At 40.1% G+C, this 26,499-nt stretch overlaps 1 protein-coding gene across 1 annotated transcript in view; it reads left to right on the top strand.

Moving 5' to 3' along the window:
- Window positions 1-25,153, top strand: part of COL28A1 (collagen type XXVIII alpha 1 chain) — a 49,793-nt gene extending 24,640 nt beyond the window's left edge. The window contains exons 13-36 of the mRNA XM_075831501.1: window positions 603-671; window positions 1,420-1,488; window positions 1,656-1,724; window positions 1,810-1,878; window positions 2,104-2,172; window positions 4,239-4,310; window positions 4,558-4,626; window positions 4,955-5,026; window positions 5,585-5,653; window positions 5,953-6,021; window positions 6,237-6,305; window positions 6,412-6,480; window positions 6,963-7,031; window positions 7,752-7,820; window positions 7,983-8,051; window positions 8,486-8,566; window positions 12,581-12,616; window positions 12,768-12,804; window positions 13,184-13,741; window positions 16,267-16,610; window positions 20,575-20,683; window positions 20,902-21,042; window positions 21,468-21,659; window positions 25,098-25,153. Of these exons, the coding sequence (XP_075687616.1) occupies window positions 603-671; window positions 1,420-1,488; window positions 1,656-1,724; window positions 1,810-1,878; window positions 2,104-2,172; window positions 4,239-4,310; window positions 4,558-4,626; window positions 4,955-5,026; window positions 5,585-5,653; window positions 5,953-6,021; window positions 6,237-6,305; window positions 6,412-6,480; window positions 6,963-7,031; window positions 7,752-7,820; window positions 7,983-8,051; window positions 8,486-8,566; window positions 12,581-12,616; window positions 12,768-12,804; window positions 13,184-13,741; window positions 16,267-16,610; window positions 20,575-20,683; window positions 20,902-21,042; window positions 21,468-21,659; window positions 25,098-25,153 (2,595 nt within the window). The remainder of the gene's footprint in view (window positions 1-602; window positions 672-1,419; window positions 1,489-1,655; window positions 1,725-1,809; window positions 1,879-2,103; window positions 2,173-4,238; window positions 4,311-4,557; window positions 4,627-4,954; window positions 5,027-5,584; window positions 5,654-5,952; window positions 6,022-6,236; window positions 6,306-6,411; window positions 6,481-6,962; window positions 7,032-7,751; window positions 7,821-7,982; window positions 8,052-8,485; window positions 8,567-12,580; window positions 12,617-12,767; window positions 12,805-13,183; window positions 13,742-16,266; window positions 16,611-20,574; window positions 20,684-20,901; window positions 21,043-21,467; window positions 21,660-25,097) is intronic.
- The last annotated feature ends 1,346 nt before the right edge of the window (window positions 25,154-26,499 follow it).

The following is a 26,499-nucleotide window of genomic DNA, read 5'->3' on the forward strand; positions in this document are numbered from 1 at the left end:
CAATACAATTCTGTAGTATAGTATGTGATTTGCTTTAAATGTCTTGTAAATTTTATATCAAAATAAAAATCTATATTTCATAATACAAAAATATATTTAGTCACATCCTCTCCTCAACCAACAGATTTTATATGGAATGCAATAACCAAGTCATTTTCTAAACAAGGATCATGCTGGGACAGGTTTCCGGAATCTATTCTGATTCTGACAGATCTTCAATAAATTCTTTAGCAGAATTTATATTAACTACAGTTTTACAAAGCTCACAAACAAAAACATTTTTATGTATAAATCTCAAAATATACTGTTTATTGAGCACCAGTGACTGACAATTTTAAGATGTAACGGATTAAGATTAAGTCTCAATGAACAATAAAAAGTTTAACATTTCTGTTTGACACAATCAGTAAAACAATAGGAAATATTAGCTTCCAGTCATAGTGATTTTGTCAGTTGTCTTATTTGAAGCAACATGTCGGAATTATTGTAAAACAAGTCACAACTGGATATCCTGGAAAGAAAAAAGTGTTTGAGCATTATAGTGCCAACTACTCAGACATCATATGTGAAGAATGATATATTGTATGATTTCATTGTAACAGGGCCCTCAGGGAGCGCAGGGTCTCCCAGGAGAACGGGGATCACAAGGAGAAGGACTACCTGGACCTAAGGTAACGCCTATCCTATACATATTAAAGGAAAAATCTGGAAAAAATAAGTTCCACAAAATAATTCTTAAGAAGTTCTTTAGTCACCTCCATTGTATAATCTTTGTTAGCTAAGCAGAACTCAAATATGTTGACCGCTGTCCTGCAAATTTCTACCAAAATACTCACTTGGCATGATTCCAAAAATAACATGATATCAGGGACTTGCTATTTATGTATTTCACTAATATAATTTTTATACGGGTTGTCTGATCCTTTTTCAAATTCCCTATTAGGGAATTTTGATTTAATAGGGAGGAGGTCCCCAATTCAGTACCCTACTCTATCAGCTACAAAGAGTGTCTCTTGTTCTGGAAGACCCAACATATGATGCACTACACAGCCAGCATTTTGATTACAATGGGAACTGTGTAATGCTTCATTTCCCCTGTGGTGGCACTGCAGGGGATTTGTACGCTTTCTGTTGGGTTCCCAAGCAGATTACAGCTGATCATTGGGAATCTATGCAGTGGGGAAACCTATGATCAGCTTGTTGTCAAGGGACCTTTCTAACACAAAGGGATTGTCCAAAGCAGACAACTACTGTAAACACACTAAAACATTCCAAGAAGACCCAAAAAAGATTTGTTGTTTTTTAGTTAAACATAGTGGATTAACTTTTAACCTGTCCCTGTATTATGCCTATTATGTGTAGTTAGTTAAAATATCAACTTATTATGGCAAAAATGTAATGTACTGTTTCCTTTTATAGGGAGACCGAGGATTTGAAGGACCTAGAGGAACTCGTGGCCCACCAGGTTCTGGCATTAAAGGTGATAAGGTAAATGTGGCACTGTATTGTTCTGTTTCCTTAACTGAGTCCTGTAATAAACTATTAATATTATTATGATTATTATTATTATTATTATTATTATTACTACCACTTTATAGAATTGTTCCTGTTTTGCTTGTTATTAGTCTTTTTCTTATCTGGCTCTTGTTTCCTAGGGAGAGTTTGGACCTCCTGGATTTCCTGGCCCAGTTGGTTTAACTGGTGTTGGAATACAAGGAGAAAAGGTAAAATAAAATAACACATTAAGTAAAGAGTATTTAACACAACAGGAAATTTAAAGTAAAAACTAAATATTTTAACTGTTTTCAGGGAGTTCAGGGTCCTTTCGGCCCACCAGGCATGAGAGGACCACCAGGAGAAGGACTCATGGGACCTAAGGTAATAAAAATATAATATTATTTCATAAATAAAAATACCACATAGTTGTGGTTTGCATCATTTAATTTCCTAATTATTTACCTGTAGCTGGTTAAAACACACATGTGTATCTGTGGGAAGAAAAATCTTCACAAGGTTACCATACAGAAAATGAAAATCATAACTAAAATGTCATGTAAAATATTATCAAATAAGTTCCTATAAACCTTTCTTATTTATATACAGGGAGACCAAGGTCTGCCAGGAGAATCTGGACTATCTGGAGAAAGAGGGATCGGTGAACCTGGAGCAAAGGTACTTTATTTAATAGGACTATTTAATAGGACAAGGTTAGAAGAATAGTTTGGCTTCTTTTTTAGAAATAGTGTCTCTTTTGTCTAAAGTCTATGTCTGGTGTTACCGTTTATCCCCAACCAAGTGAATGGAGATGATCTGCAATACCAGACACGTCCTTTGGACAAGAGAGGTGCTGTTTTCTGGCAGAAAAAAACTGACTTTGCCTTCTAATCCTGAACAACCCCTTTAAGGTCTGCCTTTTATAACTTGACTTCTTATCTAAATTTTTACCCATAGTTGTTGACCAGCAGTGCTTAAAGTAGAGCTTATATAAGCTTCAGATCATCTGAGCCTATGAGAAAGTAATTGTAATTTAAAGACAATTACCTGGTTCATATAAGTTGTTTATCACCCTTAACATTCAGAAACAACATATTGTCTTACATAAATATAATGAAAAATATGGGATGTAGGCTTAATGCTATATTTATGAAGTCCTGTGCCACTTTTTCCCCTTTTTCAACATTTTTCTACTTTTTTGACTATGCCAAATTCATAAACTGAGCGTGAGTGCCAGTATTAATATTAATTTTACCAATTATATTAAATCAAAATAACATAGGCCTGCATTAGGATAACATTAAGGGCAAAGCCACACGTGGCGGAATTGCTCTTGAATTCCGCTGCGGACACTCCGCAGCGTTAATCCGCAGCGGACCCGTTTCTCCATTGCCTTCCACTTCTTTTTAGTAGGCTTCGTTTAGACGAAGCTGAAAATTCCGCTGCGGAGCATAGGCTGCGGTGCGGAATTTGGTGTCCGCAGCATACAATGGATGTTGCGGACCAGTGGCGGACTGGTTGCGGACTCATTGCGGAAGTTCTCCATTGACTTCAATGGAGATTCTAAATTCCGCAATGAAGTCCGCAGCTGTCATGCACATGTTATGTGTGCTGCGGATGCGTCTTGCTTTTTGGATATGACATTTCTTCATTCTGGCTGGACCTATGTATTTCTAGGTCTACAGCCAGACTGAGGAAGTCAATGGGGCTCCCGTAATTACGGGAGCGTTGCTAGGAGACGTCAGTAAATAGTCACTGTCCAGGGTGCTGAAAGAGTTAAGCGATCGGCAGTAACTGTTTCTGCACCCTGGATCCCAATATACAGCTACCTGTAAAAAAAATAGAAGTTCATACTTACCGAGAACTCCCTGCTTCTGTCTCCAGTCCGGCTTCCCAGGATGACGTTTCAGTCTAAGTGACGGCTGCAGCCAATCACAGGCTGCAGCGGTCACATGGGAGGTCGGGCTGGATGCCGAAAGAGGGACGCGTCACCAAGACAACGGCCGGTAAGTATGAAATTCGTTTACTTTCACTAGGGAAAGTGCTGTCCCTTCTCTCTATCCTGCACTGATAGAGAGAAGGGAAGCACTTTTACCGCAGTCCGCAGCAGCTAGTCCGCATCAATTTACTGCACATTTTGGGCAGATCCACCGCAGAATCTGCAATGCAGATTCTGTGCGGCATTGATGCGGACAGTTGCGGAGGAAATCCGCCACGTGTGGGCATGCCCTTAATCCAACATTTTTATTTTGGGGAAATAATAGGGCATCAATGTGGGATCTGTGTGGGCCTCACTAAACAGCAAATCAGCAGATTGAAGGCTTCTTAACGGCAGTACCTTCAAATAAAGGGGCGGAGCTATGGCTGAGCTGTAGTACCAGACATGCCCACATTGACAAAACTACAGTCACTGCTCAATGCATATGTTTTATTTGAAATCCCTTTAGCCCTGATATATATGCAGTAGCTATAAAGGTTCATAGGGTAAATTTACACTATGCTAACAGGAGACTGTAGGGCCATCTGGCATGTATTAAAACAGCAGTGGTATAAATGAACCATTTTAAAAAGTTAATTATTCAAATAGACACATTTCTAAATAAAGTTGGGAGAGCAATGGATAAAATGCTAATTTATCAGGCCTAAGAGCCAAAATCAATAATACACTACAATAGCCGCAGGGTGTATTTATATCCATTACTTATATGCCGTTATTTTTAATAAACTTATTTTCTATATTTCAGGGTGAACCAGGGTCTACAGGTTTGGCTGGCTTACCTGGTTTACCAGGAGAAGATGGTGCTCCGGGACAAAAGGTTTTAATGCCTATAGATATATAAAAAAATATATATATTTTAATGCTAATTTTGTAAATTTGTAATGACCAAATGGGCAAAAGAGCAAATATATCTAATAATGATGGTGGTTGCTTTATTAATGTTATTACTATATAAAACTTGTTTACATTGATTAATGGTATTGATAAATGTTTAATAAATTATTCTCATTTATATGCACGTAAGGACATCAAAATTAAGAAAATCTATTTTTGTCTTAATGTAGGGTGAGCCAGGACTTCCTGGCCTCAGGGGTCCGGAAGGGTCTCCTGGTATTGGCATACAAGGGGAAAAGGTAAGTCCCAGATATTCAAATAGAAACTTTATTTTATTAATGTCGATAGGGTTTTATTATCTCTCGGAGAAGTGCTAATTGCAAAGGGTGCCACTCTTGGAGCTTCCACAATCCGCTTCTATCGTCTGGGAATAAAATACAAGGATTGCACTCTTGACACAGCTCTCAGATCTAGAGGCAGTTACAATTGAGGGAAGACTTTTTAAAGTTTAGCATGTCCTAATAGGGCATTTAGCAACATTTTTTTGTTGTTATTATTGTAGAAAAGCACTATTAAAGCCTGATAGGTAGTAACACATTTTCTCACATGTTGTGTTCTTATTTTAAGGGAGACCAAGGACAACGTGGCATCCGTGGATTAACAGGGCCACCAGGACCTGCTGGACCATCAGGACCAAAGGTAATCAACTGCCATTGTTATTACAAAAAAATAATTTAAAAAAATTAACTAAAATAACTGTTTTGGGGACCATGTGCTGTATCACTGGAAATAATCATCTATCTAACTTTTTGGTAAATTCATTCTTTTAAATGGTTAAGGATTTCTGTTGGTTGGAAAGCATTGATCCTCCTATAGGATTAGATGATGGACATTAAATAAGGATCTCCATAAAATATTAAATTCATCTGTTCGAATATTTTTAAAAACACGTTAGATATAAAAAAATAACTTTTTTAGACTCCCTATTGATAGCAAAACCTAGTAAAGATTCTTTAGTTGTTATTTCCGATCTTTATGTAGATACAGATGTACTAACATAGGATATATCCAGTGGAACCCCTAAGGTTTCGTTTTGCAGTGAGCTTAGAAGCTAACTTCGTGCATCCTAAATGGGTGAATGGGTGCCACTTTTTGTTGTGTGTTGTGAGTATTATGCAAAAAAAACAAGGCCAGGAATCATAGTATGTCACTTATTTTACTGCCTATTAATGAATCAATTTTATGCTGGTGTTTTAGGGTGAACCTGGTGCTGCAGGACGTATTGGAATGCCAGGTCCCCCCGGTCGGGCAATAGTGGGTCCTAAGGTATGGTTTGTTCTTGGATGTTATACAATCACTTAAATGTGGCACAGATAAATGAATATGCAATTGTGACATTCGTAGTTGTGTTGATGTGCTGTAAAATACTAATTCCTCATTGACACCTAATATATTTGGTAAAATACGTGTGGTTGCTTCCATGTCCTGTGGTTCCACACATGGATATCCATACTGTACAGATACAACTGTGTTGAGTAACGTCTTATTTAAGTTTATCTTTCTATACTTATTTTAAATAAATAATATAATTATTTATATCTAAATAATTTTATATCTTATTTAAGGGAGACATTGGCCCATTAGGTTCACAAGGTCTAATCGGAGAACCAGGAATTGGGATTGCTGGTCCAAAGGTAATGTGAAATTTATCAGCCATGGTCAACATTAATTTTGAGTACTTGAGAGTACAGAAATGTCAAATGCACTTATATCTTTGCTGCTAAATTTAGGTATGACCGAATCTATCATATCATAGCTATCTAATTCTGAACATTTTTCTATTATTGTATAGATCATAAAATAGAATTAATAATGTAGATATATAACAACTGAATTCTATGTTCTGTAGGGTGACAGAGGCAATCCAGGACCACCAGGGCCATATGGACCAAAGGGAGATGGATTTGCAGGACCTCCAGTAAGTAAAGTCTTATATTTTTCTGGTTTTAGGAACAACACGAATTTTGTGAAGCCTTTTGAAATCTGAAATCTACTGATTGAGAATTTATTCTATTTGAAATTAGGGGATGCCAGGACTTCCAGGACTTCCAGGTGAAACAGGACAAGAAGGATTTGGACTTCCAGGACCAAAGGTAAGTAGTAGTAGTTGATTGGGCTATGAAAACCAGTGCTTCATTTTTGGGCAGATGTCTGTTAACCAATCATATAAATAAACAGTTATTATTTCACCTGAAGATAAAGACATTTCTGCCCCTATTGCCAAATTTACTAGTTCTAGGTGAAGTTGTGCTATAAATATTATTCTACACAACAGTGCTCAGTGAGCAGCAATATGGTTTCTCAATCCCTGACCTTACAAGATTAATGCTGGCTTGTTGAGTACATCAGTCACTGGAGGGAGATAATTTAGGATAACTTCTTCATCCTGGGATTTGTCCTGGCTTCTAATTCATCTAATTTGGCATCTACACACGATCTTGTTTGCTGATTTGGCGGTGAGTCAGTCCCACCAAATGATCAGATTGCACCATATATGGCAAGGTTTATAAAGAGTCATATCCAGGAATGTAATAATGCTATAATAAACATTGTTTACAAATTTATTTATTTAAAGGGAGACCCGGGATTCAGGGGTCCACTTGGTCTACCTGGTCCCCCGGGTGAAGGATTGCAAGGACCTAAGGTATGTAAACTTTTAAAATTAACTGCATTTAAGACTTATTTGTTTTACTTAAATATTGGTATATACTACTGTACTGACTGTTTAGGTCTCACACATGTAATGTTTTATTACTTTTATGTTTAGGTGAACAACATTTTAGACAGTCCAGTGCCCAAATTGTGGCAGAGAACCCCAGCATGCCTCATGCTTAGAGTTTGAGAGTTTTCCCCAATAGCCCTAGGGGAAAATTATGCAAGAGCAAATCCTCATAGAGCTATATACAATTTCTCATCAGTAACTAAGCAACCTTAAAGGGGAACTAAACTAATATATGCTGTCGATATTTAACCAATGAACCTGGCTATAAAAAAAAGCAGTGCTGAAGATGAAGCATATATAGCTTGTATAGATATGGATTTGTTGGCAAGTTTCGAAAAACTGATTTCTATGTGACCACCTTCATCCTACCGGCATGGCGTGGCTATAGACCTGCCCCGTGTTCCCCCGTCATGCTCTATGGAACTTCTCAGCAGCACAACAGAGTATACATTACAGTGTGAGCACTCCATGTTATCATACTATATAATGCTGTTAGTACTATGCTGTGTAATCCCGTTACTAGTGTAGAATCCCCCTATTTGTTAATAGAACAAAAATACTAAAAATTACCACAAATTTCTACAGTGTTTTTGTATATGTTGCTTATTTCATATTTGTCACTAATATCAATACTGCTTTTAGGGAAATGTAGGAAAATCAGGAATACCAGGTCCCCAGGGACCCCCAGGAGAAGGCATACAGGGTTCAAAGGTAAGTGGAATACTCATGACCCGATGTGTTCTATTTGTCATGTCTTTAAAAAAGTCTCAAAAATAATAAATAGTTTTTGGAATTTTTTTCTTCATAATCCTTTAAAACTTTCTACCCTTTTTGTTTAAAAACTTATACATGTCTTTTGTACTCTGCTTTCAGGGAGAACACGGAGGTCAAGGTATGCCCGGGCCACGTGGACTTCCAGGCGAGGGACTTCTAGGGCCAAAGGTCAGGACACATTTTCTTTATTTATTTAAGATGAAAAATTCCAGTTTCAGATTTAGATTTTGGGTATGATGATGCATAGGATTGTGAATTTATTGTTAGAAGTCTGCGATTAGGGTTAAAGGAAAGACCTTCACAGATAAATTACAAAATTAAATAAGCAACTTCTTAATTAAAGGGGTTCTGTACTTAAATGTGTGATTCGTTCAGGTCCATCCGATGAGACCCACACTGATCACAAGTACAAATGGACCACATTGTTTGTCCCCAGATGTCGGACCTACACTGATCACACACTGATTGCATTATTTTAAGTGTATGAAATCAATATTTAAACATATAGAACCTCTTTAAACAAAAAATGGAAAACTTTATTTAAAAATAAAATAAAATCCAGGTTAAGGCCCTTTTGAATGTGAGTCCATTTAACTTTTCAGGGTGACCGTGGTTCTTCTGGTGAAAGAGGAAGAAAGGGAGATAAAGGTGACAATGGAGATCCCGGAACCCCTGGAGAATCGGTAAGTATTTCTCTTATAGACAATAATGTTTCCAACCAAATTGTCCTTTGTATGAGTAGCTTAGTGGTTCATGGTGATACTGGATCACCTGCATTTACTTTGGGTAAATCCTGCCATATACATACGACGGCTATCGGTAATCTTCCATAAACATGCACATTCTAACCAGCTGAGCATGCATGTTTATTTTAATAGGAAAAGGGGGATTAGCTGCTGCTAGACAACCCTGGCCGTGTTTGTCTCCCTGGCAGAGCAAAGGATCGGGCATGTTAAAATCTAAAATAAGAGGGCCACACAGGGGTGTAGCTAAGAGCATGTGCCATTGGTTCTGTGTGGCGAGAAGTGCTTTTCTAAATCTTCAATATTAAAGGTAAGGCCGCACATTGCAGCTGCTGTGCAGTTTGTAGTTGCAGTTTTGTATTTTCAAAACCACTGCAAGTAATATGTCAATAGAAGAGAATGGTAAAATTGAAGTGCAGTACAGACAGTGACACCCCACTGACAAGAGTCCTAAAATTCCTCCACTTTCTTGAATCTTCTAAAAGCTATATTTGTGTGCAATGATAATACTAAGCAGTCACCCCTTCATTAATAGTAGGCGTGTGAGTGGCTGTTCATAAGTATATTGCACCTGTGCAATCTCCCTCTATGTAGCATTGTGGTTTATCTGCATCCTGCTGGGAAGTGGTGTGTGTACCTGCCCTTATAAGCAGGGGCGTAACTAGGAAAGACTGGGCCCCATAGCAAACTTTTGACTGGGGCCCCCACTCCCCTGGGTGTCACACAACCCCCCCCCCCCTTGTAGATAGTGCCTATTTTACAGCCCCCCCTGTAGATAACGCCATACAGCCCCCCCTCTGTAGATAGCGCCATACAGCCCCCTGTAGAGTGTAGAGAACGCCATACAGCCCCCCTGTAGATAACGCCATACAGCCCCCCTGTAGATAACGCCATACAGCCTCCCTGCAGAGAACGCCATACAGCCCCCCCTGTAGAGAACGCCATACAGCCCCCCCCCCCCTGTAGAGAACGCCATACAGCCCCCCCTGTAGGGAACGCCATACAGCCCCCCCCCTGTAGAGAATGCCATACAGCCCCCCCCTGTAGGGAACGCCATACAGCTCCCCCCCTGTAGGGAACGCCATACAGCCACCCACCCCCTGTAGGGAACGCCATACAGCGTCCCCCCTCCCAAAAAAATGCGACCTACAGTGTGTCCTACAAAATACATGTATCCCCTCTCCACAGGATCTCCACAGGATAGGGGATACATGAGTGATCGCTGGCAGCGATAGGGAGAACGGGGGACTGAAAGTCCCCTGAACTTCTCCATGGCAAACCTCTGACTTCCGGCGTCTGCGCAGCTCAAGAAAAATGAAAGGAGCGCTGGTCACGCATGCGCACAAGCACGACCGGCGCTCCATTCATTTCTACGGAGCTGCCGACACAGACCCCGGAAGTCCGAGGTTTGTGATGGAGAACTTCAGGGGACTTTCAGTCCTCCGTTCTCCCTATCCCTGCCAGCGATCACACATGTATCCCCTGTCCTGTGGATACCCTGTGGAGAGGGGATACGTGTCCTGTGGAGAGGGGATACGTGTCCTGTGGAGAGAGGATACATGTCCTGTGGAGAGAGGATACATGTCCTGTGGAGAGAGGATACATGTCATGTGGAGAGGGGATACATATCCTGTGGAGAGGGGGGGGATACATGTCTTTTGCTCTATTTTGCGCCTTCAGGACCAGACACCGTTTAGCCATTTTTAGCACGTGTTAGTTAAATGGCTATAACTTTTTTATTTGTTGGGCTAACGACGTGATTTTTGCAACGTTTTTTCCGTAGACAATGCAGGTTTCATTTTTTATCGTTTTTATACACACCTTTTTTGCTATTTTAGAATTTTTATTCATAAAGTTTGAAAATAATAGTAAAAAAATAAGCTTTTTTACATTTCAGCTATTTTTTTTTGGGTAATAACATAGTTTTACCCTAAAATAGACCTTTTATTTGTGATCGCCATTGTCTACCGTAAATTTTTATATATTACATGTCTATATTAGGGTAATTGGGTCAGCGCTAGCGTTACAACAATGATTGGCGGGGGGGAACATTTTTTTTTTGGGGTGGGTATTTTATGTGTATTTATTATTTACATTTTTTTTGCACTTTACTTTATTATTTTTTTATTACTATGGTCTGTCCCCCAAAGGTCAAAGAAGACCTTTGGGGAAGTTTATATATTTTTTTTCTTTCTTTTACACCATCTTTTCCACTGTAACTGGAGCTGCACAGCAGCCCCAGTTACAGGGGAAATCAGCCCTCTCATAGTGACGATTGTCACTAATAGGGCTGTGCTGGGTCTAGTAAGACCCAGCAGCAGCCTGCCACTAACGGCACCCGGCGATCATGTGACCAGTCACATGATCACCGGGAGGAATAGAGACAGCGCCGCTGCTGCTGTCTCTATTCCTGTACACAGCGCGAATTCAGCGCTGTGTACAAGTGATCAGAGAAGACAGAAGCAGCGAAAGCTGCTTCTATCCTCTCCTCAGGGTCCCCGGCAGTCACTGACAGCCGGAGACCCGCCATTCAGCTGCCCGATCGCGCGGGCAGCAAGTTAAAACCCGAGCCGTAGAAAGTCTATGGTTCGGGTTTTAAGGACCCTGACCGCTGGCCGTAAAAATACAGCCAGCGGTCGGGAACCAGTTAATGGCAGAGCGGGGAGATACCTCCCTGCTCTGCCGTAGTGCTCAGTGGCGTCCCGCTGTAGCAGCCATAGCGGCTGCTAGGGGAGCCTCTGGCCATGGTGGGGGCCCGTGCCGGCGGGTGACACGGGCCCCCTCATGCCGCGGGCCCCGTAGCAGCCGCTACTGCTGCTACGGTGGTAGTTACGCCACTGCTTATAAGTAAGTATGGCCTGTTCAGTGATTTTAAATTAATGTAGTGCTTTTTCAGTGATTTGTTTATAATAGGAGTGTACGGACTCGCAATACGAAGGGGACCCTTCACGCGGGTTGCGAGCGTGCGTATTTTGGCCAAAATATCAACCAATACCTCATTTTTATCATTGATATTTATAGTGTATCATGGATATCTTTTCAGGATGCAGTCAGGCCTTCTAGTGCTGGGGAGAATAGTGTGTCAGTATAGTGGAAGGTGCTGGGCAGCCCACCTTGTCTAATAGTATGGGTGTGACTAATAGGCTGTATGCCAGCATGGTGCACTACATGCACCCATGTAACTGACACTCTTATAAAATCTGTAGTAGGCTTGTGAGTGGCTGTTTATCAGTATATTGCACCTGTGCAATCTCCCTCTATGTAGCATTGTGGTTTATCTGCATCCTGCAGGGAAGTGGTGTGTGTACCTGCCCCTATGAGTAAGTATGGCCTATTCAGTGATTTGTCACTTTCTTGGATCTCTCAATATCATCTCTGCCCAATTACCTAGTTACTTATTCTATATCAAGTACAACTTTCTAAGATTAAGAGAAAGCTGAGGCAAAATGGCGTCCAGCCGGATTTTTTACTTTTTCTGGACAAGTTCCCCAAAAGTCATGGACATCCAAAAATTTTACAGGCAAAATGGAAAACCATAATGAATTATAAAAATAAAAAGTGATGCATGTCTATAGCTTCCAATAGCTATATGACCACATTAGTAGCATGTACTGTGAACTGTGATAATTACAATCTATCTGCACCAGCTTCTCCAGGTAAAAAAAAAAAAAGAAAATATGGGCGCATCAAATTTTTTTACGCACTGGAAAAAAGTTCCCTATTTTTACACTATCCAGGAATTTACCGACGTTTGCCAACCCTGCTAGGCAATCATAGTCAACTTCCCCTCTTAGGGAAGCAAACATTTTTACTGAACTCTCAAGAGCTATCAGACATTTTTTTTCTGCATCTAAGAACTCCATGCATGAGTGTATATTTTTGGCCAAGGATGGGATCCTGCAAGAGCAGAAAAGCCACTGTTCAGAAATAACAACTATTTTTATATTATCACAGGGTAAAACTGGAAATAAAGGAGATGCAGGATTAACAGTAAGTTAACTGGTATTATTTTTATTGTAACTATATATTATATACATTATTTTATCTTTACATTTATTTTACATAACATTTTTGGATCTACATAATATATTTAGATATTTTTTCTCATATTAACGAATATATCTTCTTTTAATTCGCACAGAGAGAAGATATCATTAAGATGATTAAAGAGATTTGTGGTAAGCTATAATACTGCTTTACTTTATTTGGTTTTTCTTTTTAAAAAAGATAGATTCGAGTTACTACAACTTTAAAGGTGATGTCCACTTAAAACAACCACATTTTTTCTTGTTTTAATGCATCCAAAATGAACAATTGTGCAACTTTGCAATAGGTCTTGATTAAAAATTTTTGCTTCTGCAGCTCCTTTTGCAGACCTATGCGTCTCCATGGTAACAGACTACAAACAACCTCTGTGTAGTCTGATACTGCAGTCATACTTTCTTTAATCTGTCCCCTACTTTTTATTAACATATTTTGCAAGTGGGTGCACCACTTAAAATACTAAAATGTAAGCTAGAAGGCTATTAATGAACTTTTCTGTTTTGTTCTCTATAGGCTGTGGTGTTAAATGTAAGGAGATACCTATGGAACTTGTCTTCGTTATTGACAGCTCTGAGAGTGTTGGACCAGAAAACTTTGAAATTATCAAAGACTTTGTGACAGCCCTTGTTGATCGTGTAACAGTTGGACGAAATGCCACTCGTATAGGGCTTCTGCTCTACAGTTTAGAAGTGCGGCTAGAGTTTGGCCTGAATAGGTTTACCACTCAGCAAGATGTAAAGCAAGGCATCAGAAAAATGATGTACATGGGAGAGGGTACCCACACAGGAACTGCTATTCGAAAAGCTACACAGGAAGGTTTTTACGGAGCAAGAAATGGTGTCAGAAAAGTAGCCATTGTCCTTACAGATGGTCAAACGGACAAGAGAGAAGCTGTGAAACTGGACATAGCTGTTCGGGAGGCTCAAGCAGCCAACATACAAATGTATGCCATTGGAATTGTGAATTCCACCGACCCAACTCAACAAGAATTCATAAGGGAACTAAATCTCATTGCTTCTGAACCTGATGCTGAGCACATGTACTTAATTGATGATTTCAACACTCTGCCAGGTAAAACTGAAAAACTTATTTCACATAATTATCTTTATTAAAGGGCATGTCCATAAAGCTGCAGGCTTCATATTGTATTCACTTGTATTCTCTCAGCATTCCCTGTGGGCTCAATATCTTCACAGAACTTGCTCTGGTGATTTGATGGTTAAGAATCTTTACAAGAGGCGCCATGCAGTAATCTGATGCAGGAAAATAAACTGGCCCTCTGCATTATATAAACTCTGCTAATACTACAACTGAGACAGGCAACAAGCTTATTGTCTTTTTCTAATGACATCCAGCAGAATTGTCAGCGCAGCCCTCGGATACAATACAGGACATAAATCAGGAGGATATAAAGATATAAACTGTAAAATTGTGTCCAAGGGTGGACCCTTTACAGGTATAGCCGTTTTAGGCCCCTTTCACATCACGTTTTTGGCCTGCGTTTGAGGTATATGCCAGAAAAAGAACCATAAGTATATGTTAAACATAGGCTGTGATAGATGTCTATTACAGTGGAATCTGTCACCCATAGACCATTATTGGATATGTATAGCATATACATCATAAACATGCCATACAGTGGGATACATCACTTATAGGCTTCAATGTTAAAAAACATATATACTATGGGATGGCGTAAATAAAAGTATACTCACATAAACCATCCGACGGTGGCCAAAAGGACGCTATTTTGGCCTCCGTCGTACAAATGAAGCCCTATGGACACATTTAGTGTGTTTTCTGGGAGCATTCCTGGGGCACACGATAAACATACTTCACAAGACCTTAAGGCTACATTCACACGATAGTGAAAAAAAATGGCCATTAAAAACTGATCAACTGGCAGTTTTTCATGGCCATTGTGCATCAGTGTGTCTCCAAATTTTCATCCATTTCCAGTCCATCTGTCTGTTTTTAATGGCCGTTTGTCATCCGTTTGCCAACCGTTTTTCATGGCCATTAAAAAATGGATGGATTTTATTTGTCATGTTTTCTTTTTTATCCCAACCCCCTGAAAACACCACAGTGTTCATGTAGATAGTGCTGCAATGTCCCTGTAGATAGTGCCACAGTGCCCACTGTTGATAGTGCCCACATAGATAGTGCCAATGGCCATATAGTGCCCACTGTAGATAGTGCCACAGTGGCCACTGTAAATAGTGCCACAGTGCCCACAAAGTGATACAGTGTCCACATATAAAGTGCCATAGTAAGCACATATAAAGAGCTAGTGCCACAGTGCCCATGTAGATAGTGCCACACATAGTGCCCATGTAGATAACGCCCCAGTGTCCCTGTAGGAAGTACCCATATAGTACAACAGTGCCCTTGTAGATAGTACCATGCCCCCTTAAAGATAGTGCCACCCCCTGTAAATAGCGCCACACCCCCTGTAGATAGCGCCAGTGGGGCTTCCTCTTGGAGCATAATCCCCAGCCTGAGCGTCCGCCACACTTTGGCCAGGGATTCCACTCAAGGAGGAGCCCCTTACGTCACTGTCCATGTATGAACAATGATGCATGGGGCTCCTCCAGAGCGGAATCCCCGGCCAGAGCGTCGGCAACGCTCTGGCCGGGGATTCCACTCATGGAGGAGCCCGTAATGTCACTGTCCATATATAGACAGTGATGTCAAGGGCTTTCCCGGGCTCAGCGCTTAAAGTAGTGCTGTGCCCGGGGAGTCCTCTTGTAAGGGCCAGGATCAATCTTTAACGGCCGTCACAAGGCTTGAATCCTGAAAAACGGCCATTGAAAACTGAACCATTGAGTTCTATGGGGGCCGTCTGGCTGTTAAAAAGGAACAAAAATAGAACATGTCATATTTTTTGACGGCCAGTGTTCACTGCCCGTTAAAAAAAACGCTGTGTGAATACAACCACACAACTTCATTGTTCTTAAAACGGCCGTGTGACGGCCGTTAAAAATACGATCGACTCATGGCCATTTTTCCCTGTCGTGTGAATGTAGCCTAAAAGAGTGTCAAAGGAAAGGGGCAGTGAAGGTAGCAGAGGCCAGGAGAAGAGAGGGCGAGGGTGAGATATTAAAAGTGCAGAAAGAGAAATAGATGAAAAAGATAGAATAATTAGGGAGATGCTAAATAATACCATAGAAGAAAACTCAATTACCATTATATATACAAAAATCACCGCTCATACAAGTCATAGATTGTTACCTGAAACCCCTAGCTGCTGGGGACATCCATAACTAAGTGGGCCCTATTCTAATTTTTACTATGTGACCTCATAGTTATTTATCACGCTTCTACATGAATCCAAATGAGCAGACACAGTTTTCTCCTGAACAGCTGAATTCTCACATCCCAAAAATAAAATCCAAATAGTTTGGGGTTTTTTACCTTTTTTTTTTATATCAGCTGCAGAGAAAAAAATAATTCATATAAGGGTAGGTTTGCTGGTAAAAATAAAATACCATTTACAACACATCTCAACTTACTGGCAAGTAAAATTTTAAATAAATAGTAAAAGTATTGCTAGTATTATTAGTCCTATTAATAAAATCTTCCATAATATTTTCTAGCTTTGGAGTCGAAATTGGTTAACCAGTTTTGTGAAGATGAAAACGGTGCTCTTATCTACAACCGAGTCGGAAGCAAAATCAATACAATGTATGTACAGAAAGGCTCTTCCAGTTCTACCTTTACTGCTTCTCAAGGCAACAATGATAAAGTCAATACAGAAGAAAGTCTTAGATCAGAAGAAAAACGTAGGTTAGAAGAACGAATTCGGCTAGAAGAAGAAAGAATTAGACAAGAAAGACATAGACAACAAGAAAGAATTCGACAAGAAGAAGAAAGGATTCGTCAAGAAGAAGAAAGGCGAAGAACAGCGGAGACTTTTGTAGTCCGAGAGCCTCAAGTTCCGGTATGAAAGTTGTCAAAATGTTAAATGTAAACTTGTCTACTCACATTAGGGCTTCTGTATTGTGGAATTTTGCATTCTAATTGAGTAAAGTAATCTTTGGTTAATTTGCTGCTGCATAATAGGTATTGCATTAGAGGAGATAGAGAGGGATGGGGGACAGCTAGAGACAGACACGGGACACATTTCTGCAAGTGTTCGAGAGGTTTTATGCTAATCTGTATGAATTGAAAGCGCAGCATACCCCACAACAGCTTGAGGAATACTTGGGAAGTATCCAACTCCCCAGACTGGGTCAAGAGGAGAGAAGTACGCTAGAGGAACGCTATTTCCTCTAGCGCTAGAACGCTAGAGGAGTACGCTATTTCCTTGGAAGAAACCACACTGGCAATAGGGAAACTGGCTAACGAAAAGGCTCCAGGGCCGGACGGCCTACCCGTGGAAATATTTAAGGAATATGGGGAGGAGCTTGCTCCACAATTACTAGATAGTTTTGAAAGGGGGAGTCTTCCCGACTCTCTCTATGAAGCGACAATAGTGGTTCTGCCTAAGGAAGGGAAAGATATACAACTACCGGAAATCTAATAGTCCGCTGTCTCTATTATCCTCTGATATTAAAATACTGGCAAAAGTACTGGCGCACAGATTAACTAAGGTAGTGAGTTCGGAAGTACACAGAGACCGATCGGGATTCATGCCCTCAAAATCGACAGCTGTGAACCTAAGACGGCTTTTTCTCAATCTGCAAGTGATTCCGGATAACCTTATGGGAAAAGCTATCTTGATGCTAGACGCTGCTAAAGCGTTCAATAGTGTTGAGTGGGGTTATCTGTGGACTATCCTGAGCAGAATGAGATTTGGTCCTAAATACATATAATGGATAGGATAAGAGCGAATGGAGCGTTCCCCAGACAGTTCTCGCTAGCTAGGGGGACAAGACAGGGCTGCCCGCTATCACCACTGCTGTTTGCTCTGGCAGTGGGACCACTGGCTTGTGTAGTGTGCCAATATGGTCAAGTACGGGATCTGAGATATGGTACAGTGGGAGAATGCATAGCTCTATATGCAGATGACATCTTGTTATTTATGGCAGATACCGAAAATACCCTTCTGATAGTTATGGAAGCCATTAAAAGATTTGGTACATTCTCAGGATTTTCCATTAACTGGACAAAATCAGCTATTATGCCAATAGACCCAGTTAGAATCCCTAATGATGGGGAGAACCAATTTGATAAAAATTATTCTCTTGCCCTAGGTGCTATATGTAGTTCACAATTCCCCATATTGGATTCCCAAATACGGGTTCAGAAGATTACATAACCTATTCAGGGACTTGGTGTGGAAACGGGGAGTGCCTAGAATAAAATTATAAAAACTACAATTGCCACATGATGAAGGGCGTCTAGCTTTACCAAATGCATGGGTATATTACCTTGCCGCACAGTGTCAACACTTTCGGGGGTGGGATGATAGGGAAAAATAAGGGTCCAGTTCGCGTATATTTTCATATTTTCGGGGAGGGGGAAATCCACTGGCGGGATAGGAAGCACATACCTACAGGAGGTTAGCTAGTAACAAGCCGACGCTACTCTTAATGCACAAAGTGTGGTGGCAATGCAAGCAGATACTGGGGGTGGGGATATGTAATATGTATACTCCGCTGTGGAACAATCCATTTTTGTGGGAATTGTATCAATTGGAGGGCATGCATGGATGGGAGCAGAAGGAAATAATAAGGTTCAGACAACTATTTGATGAAAGAACCCTAAAATCCTTCAAGCAATTAAAGGACGAGTTTCAGTTGGCACAGAATATGCTTTACTAGTATCTGCAGATTTGCTATGCCGTACAGACACAATCAAACTCGGTGGATCTGACAATTAAGACCATGGGAGTGTTGGATTATATGGCTAGAGCGTCCATTTCTAAGGGGTTGATTTCTACGATATATAGAAGTATATTATCAAAATACCTAGGGGATCTCATGGAACCCATTAGAGAGAAATGGGAGCAGGATGTAGGCCCCATACCCAAAGACCACTGGGGGGAAATTATAGCATCACCAGGCACTCTGTCCATAAATATTGCACAGAGGAGATCACAACTTTTTCTGATACACAGGGTGTATAGGACTCCATGGGTTCTGAAGGGGATGGGAGTCAGAGCCGCTGCTAAGTGTCGTAGATGCCCAGAACAGAAAGCAGCCATTTTCCACATGTTCTGGACCTGTGGGGTGTTAATTAACCTATGGGGGGGACATATCAGATTTGGTAAGAAAAGTCTATGAGGTGCGGCTTCCAGCAGATCTGCGTGTGCTGCTTCTTGGGTATGTTGGGAATTTGGAAGGAAACAGGCTGGAAAGTTTGGTCATTGCTAAGATTCTGTATCAAGTCAGGAAGAGTATGGCCAAACACTGGTTGGATGCAGAACCACACTCCGAGAAAGAAATAATTGGGGCAATAAATCATACTGTTCTGATGGAGCATAAAATATACTCAAAAAGAGTGCTATTAAGAAATTTGGAAAACAATGGGACAGATGGATCAATCACTCAGGGTTGGCATCTGCTAAATTGCTTAGACTCCGAATGTTCACCTAGGGGGAAAACACTATTATCAATGTATGGTAAATGGTACCGAAGACAGCTTAGTCAAATTCCAGGGTCAGGGAAGATCCTATTACATGACCTGACATGAGAAAGTTATTAAGGTATAGAATAACTATACTAGGGAGTGGGGGATACACTGGGGGACAGGATAAAGGGATGCTGGGGTAGGCCAAATCGCTATGACTATAGCTTTATTTTGTCATTGTAATACTGTATATAAGACTAGATGTAGCTGTATATTGGAATACACGTTAGATGCAACGTCATTGACCCTGTACTGTTGGAAAATGAAGAAGGGTAAAGGGGTGGAGGGCTTTGCTGAGAAGGAGGGGAGGGGGGAAGTTGGGGACTGATAAATTGTTATGTTTCTTGACCTGATATGTCCATGCCTTGATGTCTGTAATTTGCAAATGATGGACCTCATTTTTTTTCTGACTCGTAAATAAACTTGAACTGATTTTAAAAAAGTAAGATAGAGGACAGAAGGGAGTATAAAATTATCCATATCTCCTCTCCTTTATTACAGAATTGGTGATAAGGTTTATAAAATGCATGATGCTCCATTTGCTTATTGGATCCAAGTAGGGTGTAGAAGAATCATGTCTGGGGGAGGCTGCATGTCTATTCTCCAAGTGCTAAGAGAAAATTAGAGATGGATCGAGGTTAGAGAAGCTCACATATGCCATTTGAAACATGTGGTCAAAGAACCTTGGTGCATAGTTGTCTTATTTGGCATAAGTCAAGACTTTATCCTTTCAGAAAATGTCAACCTTGAAAACAATTTCATGATTGTGGTCAGTCTGGTAAAGAACTCACTATTACGCATTCCCAAATTACATTGTGGTGTAACCCGATTACTTTACCAACAGAAAATACCTGTTATGTTTTCCAAACAAGAACAAAATGCCCTCCACCCCTCAAACATTTCTTCTAAGCTGTAAAAGTTTGGCTATGTTCACACCTGCATTGGGAATTTCCGTTGTTCTGCTCCATCAGAAGAGCAGAACCAGGGAAAGCCAAAAGTGACGGTTTTGTTGCATCACAGACACCACCAGCGGCCGACTAAACTCATTGGCTTTAATGAGTTCCATCGGCTTTCCATCGGGGTTTCCGAAGCTGCACTATGGTTTACGGCAATCTCTGCCGGATCTGCGATGGAGGCCGATAATGGAGCCTTCAACGCAGATGTGAACAGAGCCTTACTAGAAAGATAAAAAGAATTAGTTTTAGGTCATTGAAAGGTAGGATGTAACCAACTGTGATAAAAATGTATTTTGGCAAAAATAAAATTAGACGGAAAGCAATTGTTCCAAATATTCCCTTTTGTATTAATCAACAGTTTTTTTTCTTTTGTAGCAAAGAGAAGTTGTCTCTATTACAAACGTAGATGAAGGAGAGGACGAAGATTATGACGACGAGGAAGAGGACATAGAGCAGCCAGCAGTATCTTCTAATAATAGAGGTAGTTAATGCTTTGTATTCTGAACTATCTGTTCATACTATTAAGTCAATTCCTTAACTAAGCTTTGATGTAATAGGTTTCAAGAATATATGGAAGTGGAGATTCATAAAACATTTTTAATTAATAAAATTACACTGACATGTAGAAGATGGTGGCCGAGACATTAATGCACTTACCCATGTCTGTTTTCTATTTGCTGTATTCATCTGTCCGGGCAATAGTTTTATCATCAGCTGATATTGCAGCTCCTTCAATATCACAATCATCATCATCATCATCATCATCATCATCCTCATCATCTACGACTGTCATATTATCTCCAAGTTCATCAGAGGAAGTTGAAACAATAATACCAAAAATAGGTGAGCGTAATTAAATTTTAACCCATCTCTAAACCCAACCTTCGGCATTAGGCGGTATAGACGCTTCGTAGATGGCCAAAGCCTACATACTTCTTATCCTCTCTACCACTAAGTGTTAATTCCCAATTTGGAGAAGGGGATCAGACACCAGGGATAGTGCGCATGCTCCAGGAGGCATTATAGTAGAATTAGATATTTACAGAGTCCAAAATCAATTATAGTCATGGTTGCCCGCCATGTAGGGTTCATTTGCCCGAATAAGAGCAATATTGTCTTTATTAAGATTGTAATTAGTTTTTCCTATAACTAGACTGCTATTACATAGCAACATAGCTGATGGCTGACCAGTGATACATAGGGTGCCAAATAGTCAATCAAACCTAATAAATAATTATATGCTCTCATCTCTTTTTACATTTCTTTAGACTACATCCAGGACGCACGTTGCAGGCTGCCGTTAGATCAGGGTCCATGCCGGACTTATATCATAAAATGGTATTATGATAAACAAGCCAATTCTTGTGCCCAGTTTTGGTATGGTGGCTGCACTGGAAATGGCAATCGTTTTGATAATGAAGATGAATGTAAGAAATCCTGTGTTCTTTCATTCGAGGGAGGTAAGTTATGGACAAATTGACTGTAGATCTTAGGAGCCAGTTAGATTTTTTTTTAGTAGTCAATAAGAATTCTGATAAGCATGAATAGAAAAGAAAAACTAAAAACTACCAGCAAATGTATAGGTGGACTGAATATGGAGAATAAGCATAATGTTTGAATATGATAACTTCATTATTTTTTTTCATTTATAAAATTGGATTTAAACATTATTATTAATCAAAAGCTTTGGCAGAGAGTCAACTGATTCTAGTCCCATGCAGTATAATGCTAAATGCTGGACTCGTAAATGAGGATAAGTACAAGATACTGTAAGTGTAAGGATATGTCCACCTAATACATCTAAATAAAAAAGCAACTTTGAAAATAGTCTTCTTTAAATATATCCTTCAACTTTGTGTATACAGCTCCTATGCAATGCTATGTATTTCCATGATAAAAGATTATAAACAAACAAACAAACCCTGGTTAGTCTGATCCTGTAGTCAAACTTCCTAGAACCTGTTCATAGTCCTTGCTAACATACATTTGCTAGGTAAGCAAGAAGTAAAGGACAGATAGAAGGGGGATATGACTGCAGGATTAGACTACACAGGGTTTGTTTATATTCTGTAACCATGGAGACACATAGGCCTGCATATGAGCTGTATACACAAAATGGTAACATATTTTTTAATCAAGTTGACAAAGTTGCTTTATTTTTATATTTTAGATACATTAGAGAAATACCCAAAATTGGTCGCTAAGGTGGAAATACCCTTTAAACAAAGTATATGCAAAGTTACTCAACATTCTATGTACACTACGGTTCAAAAGTTTAGGGTCACTTAGAAATGTCCTTATTTTTGAAAGAAAAGCACAGTTTTTTTCAATGAAGATAGCATTAAATTAATCAGAAATACACTCTATACATTGTTAATGTGCTAAATGACTATTCTAGCTGCAAACGTCTGGTTTTTAATGCAATATCTACATAGGTGTATAGAGGCCCATTTCCAGCAACCATCACTCCAGTGTTCTAATGGTACATTGTGTTTGCTAACTGTGTTAGAAGGCTAATGGATGATTAGAAAATACTTGAAAACCCTTGTGCAATTATGTTAGCACCGCTGTAAACAGTTTTGCTGTTTAGAGGAGCTATAAAACTGACCTTCCTTTGAGCTAGTTGAGAATCTAGAGCATTACATTTGTGGGTTCGATTAAACTCTCAAAATGGCTAGAAAAAGAGAGCTTTCATGTGAAACTCGACAGTCTATTCTTCTTCTTAGAAATGAAGGCTATTCCATGCGAGAAATTGCCAAGAAACTGAAGATTTCCTACAACAGTGTGTACTACTCCCTTCAGAGGACAGCACAAACAGGCTCTAACCAGAGTAGAAAGAGAAGTGGGAGGCCCCACTGCAAAACTGAGCAACAAGACAAGTACATTAGAGTCTCTAGTTTTAGAAATAGACGCCTCACAGGTCCTCAACTGGCAGCTTCATTAAATAGTACCCGAAAAACGCCAGTGTCAACGTCTACAGTGAAGAGGCGACTCCGGGATGCTGGCCTTCAGGGCAAAGTGGCAAAGAAAAAGCCATATATGAGACTGGCTAATAAAAGGAAAAGATTAATATGGGCAAAAGCACACAGATATTGGGCAGAGGAAGATTGGAAAAAAGTGTTATGGACAGACGAATCTAAGTTTGAGGTGTTTGGATCACACAGAAGAACATTTGTGAGACGCAGAACAACTGAAAAGATGCTGGAAGAGTGCCTGACGCCATCTGTCAAGCATAGTGGAGGTAATGTGATGGTCTGGGGTTGCTTTGGTGCTGGTAAAGTGGGAGATTTGTACAAGGTAAAAGGGATTTTGAATAAGGAAGGCTATCACTCCATTTTGCAACGACATGCCATACCCTGTGGACAGCGCTTGTTTTGGAGCCAATTTCATCCTACAACAGGACAATGACCCAAAGCACACCTCCAAATTATGCAAGAACTATTTAGGGAAGAAGCAGGCAGCTGGTATTCTATCTGTAATGGAGTGGCCAGCGCAGTCACCAGATCTCAACCCCATAGAGCTGTTGTGGGAGCAGCTTGACCGTATGGTACGCAAGAAGTGCCCATCAAGCCAATCCAACTTTTGGGAGGGCCTTCTGGAAGCATGGGGTGAAATTTCTCCCGATTACCTGAGCAAATTAACAGCTAGAATGCCAAAAGTCTGCAATGCTGTAATTGCTGCAAATGGAGCATTCCAAGACGAAAGCAAAGTTTGAAGGAGAAAATTATTATTTCAAATAAAAATCATTATTTCTAACCTTGTCAATGTCTTGACTATATTTTCTAGTCATTTTGCAACTCATTTGATAAATATAAGTGTGAGTTTTCATGGAAAACACAAAATTGTCTGGGTGACCCCAAACTTTTGAACGGTAGTGTATATTAATAGTATATATGAACTACACATTTAACTATAAAAGTGATCTCCATGTAATGCCCATTTATATACACGACACAGCTATGATGTATATATTTATTATTATTTTTTATAGAATTTTCTTTTTTTACAGAAAAATAATGTGGAAAAAAAAGAGAAGCGCTACTCTACAAACTGAAGGATTCAATGAAATATTTCCTTAAATGTGTGAATTCACCATCTGCACTGTTTATAATGATATAACTGGAATCACTCTTTTTGCTATACCATTATCTCAATGTTTTGTTGACTTCCATGTCTTAGGGACAGGATCTTATGCTGTTAGACAAGACATTGTATAATATTAAGGGTCACATTCTTTCATCTTATGGATCTACTTTGTCTAATAGCGCAACAGTAGCTACAATTTATGCTCACTTAGACTTCGTTCACATCTGCGTCAGGACTCCATTCGTGGGTTCCGTCGGACCTGTCTGTCGGGGGAACCCATGAACAGAATCCAAACTGAAACAAACGGAAACCGTAGCTTTCCGTTTACATCAAGATTGATTTCAATGGTGGCGGATCCGATGCAAATGGTTTCCGTTTGTCCCCATTGTGTAAGGGTTTCGTTGTTTTGACGGAATCAATACTGTAGTCGACTGCGCTATTCATTTAGACGAAATGACGGAACCCTTACACAACTGTGACAAATGGAAACCATTTGCACCAGATCCGTCACCTTTGAAATCAATGGTGATGGAAACAGAAACCTATGGTTTCCGTTTGTTTCAGTTTGGATTCCGTTCATTGGTTTCCCTGACGGAAAGGTGAGACGGAACCCATGAACTGAGTGCTGACGCGGATGAGAACAAAGCCTTACTGACTTGAACTGATGTCACACAATAGTAGATCAGAGCGGTATGTTAGTTTTTTTAATATTTTTTTTGTGAACAGATTTCCCTTGGGATACACTATTATAACTTTATATTTAATTTTAAAACTGACATACCTTACCATATTTTTCTCTATTTTCTCTATAGCTCTACCTTCCATTGAAATGAATGAAACCAGAAAGGAATACTCCAGTCACAATTGATAGACTTTGGTATGCCGAATGCAAGGCCTGAGAGGGCAGTGTATAACACAGGGATGCCCTCCTTGATATTCTTTCAATCTCTGTGTCATGTGCCGCCTCTTAAAGAGGCTCTGTCACCAGATTTTGCAACCCCTATCTGCTATTGCAGCAGATAGGCGCTGCAATGTAGATTACAGTAACGTTTTTATTTTTTAAAAACGAGCATTTTTGGCCAAGTTATGACCATTTTTGTATTTATGCAAATGAGGCTTGCAAAAGTACAACTGGGCGTGTTGAAAAGTAAAAGTACAACTGGGCGTGTATTATGTGCGTACATCAGGGCGTTTTTACTTCTTTTACTAGCTGGGCGTTCTGACGAGAAGTATCATCCACTTCTCTTCAGAACGCCCAGCTTCTGGCAGATCACGCTGTGACGTCACTTCCCCAGGTCCTGCATCGTGTCAGACGAGCGAGGACACATCGGCACCAGAGGCTACAGTTGATTCTGCAGCAGCATCAGCGTTTGCAGGTAAGTAGCTACATCGACTTACCTGCAAACGCCGATGCTGCTGCAGAATCATCTGTAGCCTCTGGTGCCGATGTGTCCTCGCTCGTCTGACACGATGCAGGACCTGGGGAAGTGACGTCACAGCGTGATCTGCCAGAAGCTGGGCGTTCTGAAGAGAAGTGGATGATACTTCTGATCAGAACGCCCAGCTAGTAAAAGAAGTAAAAACGCCCCGATGTACGCACATAATACACGCCCAGTTGTACTTTTACTTTTCAACACGCCCAGTTGTACTTTTGCAAGCCTCATTTGCATAAATACAAAAATGGTCATAACTTGGCCAAAAATGCTCGTTTTTTAAAAATAAAAACGTTACTGTAATCTACATTGCAGCGCCGATCTGCTGCAATAGCAGATAGGGGTTGCAAAATCTGGTGACAGAGCCTCTTTAAGCCTTGCACTAGGCATAACACAGTGTTAAAGATTTGCTTAAAGTGTCCCTTTAAGAGGAACAATTTGCATACCTAGCTTTCATTATGTTTATGTCATGTGGACATTCCTAACTTAGTGGTGTCAAAGTACCTTCTCCTTCTGTACTAAAGACAAGTAGGCATCGGGTCAAGGCTGATTTTCATTCTAACTTTCAGTCTCCACGTACAGTAGGAAAAGCAGCTCTGAAGCACAAACTGCTGCCCGGTCAGATAAAACACTGTGCACACAAACAAGAACAATCAATAGCACATGTAGGTTTTCTTATTTGGGAGATGTGCTCTATGTCTACCTTAGAGACGTACTGTATTATGGACCTATGTTTTCTCTCTGAATTAATTATGTATATCAAATGGACCGATCCACGTCC

Source organism: Rhinoderma darwinii, chromosome 6 (assembly GCF_050947455.1).
Source record: "Rhinoderma darwinii isolate aRhiDar2 chromosome 6, aRhiDar2.hap1, whole genome shotgun sequence".
In the NCBI taxonomy this organism is placed as follows: Eukaryota; Metazoa; Chordata; class Amphibia; order Anura; family Rhinodermatidae; genus Rhinoderma; species Rhinoderma darwinii.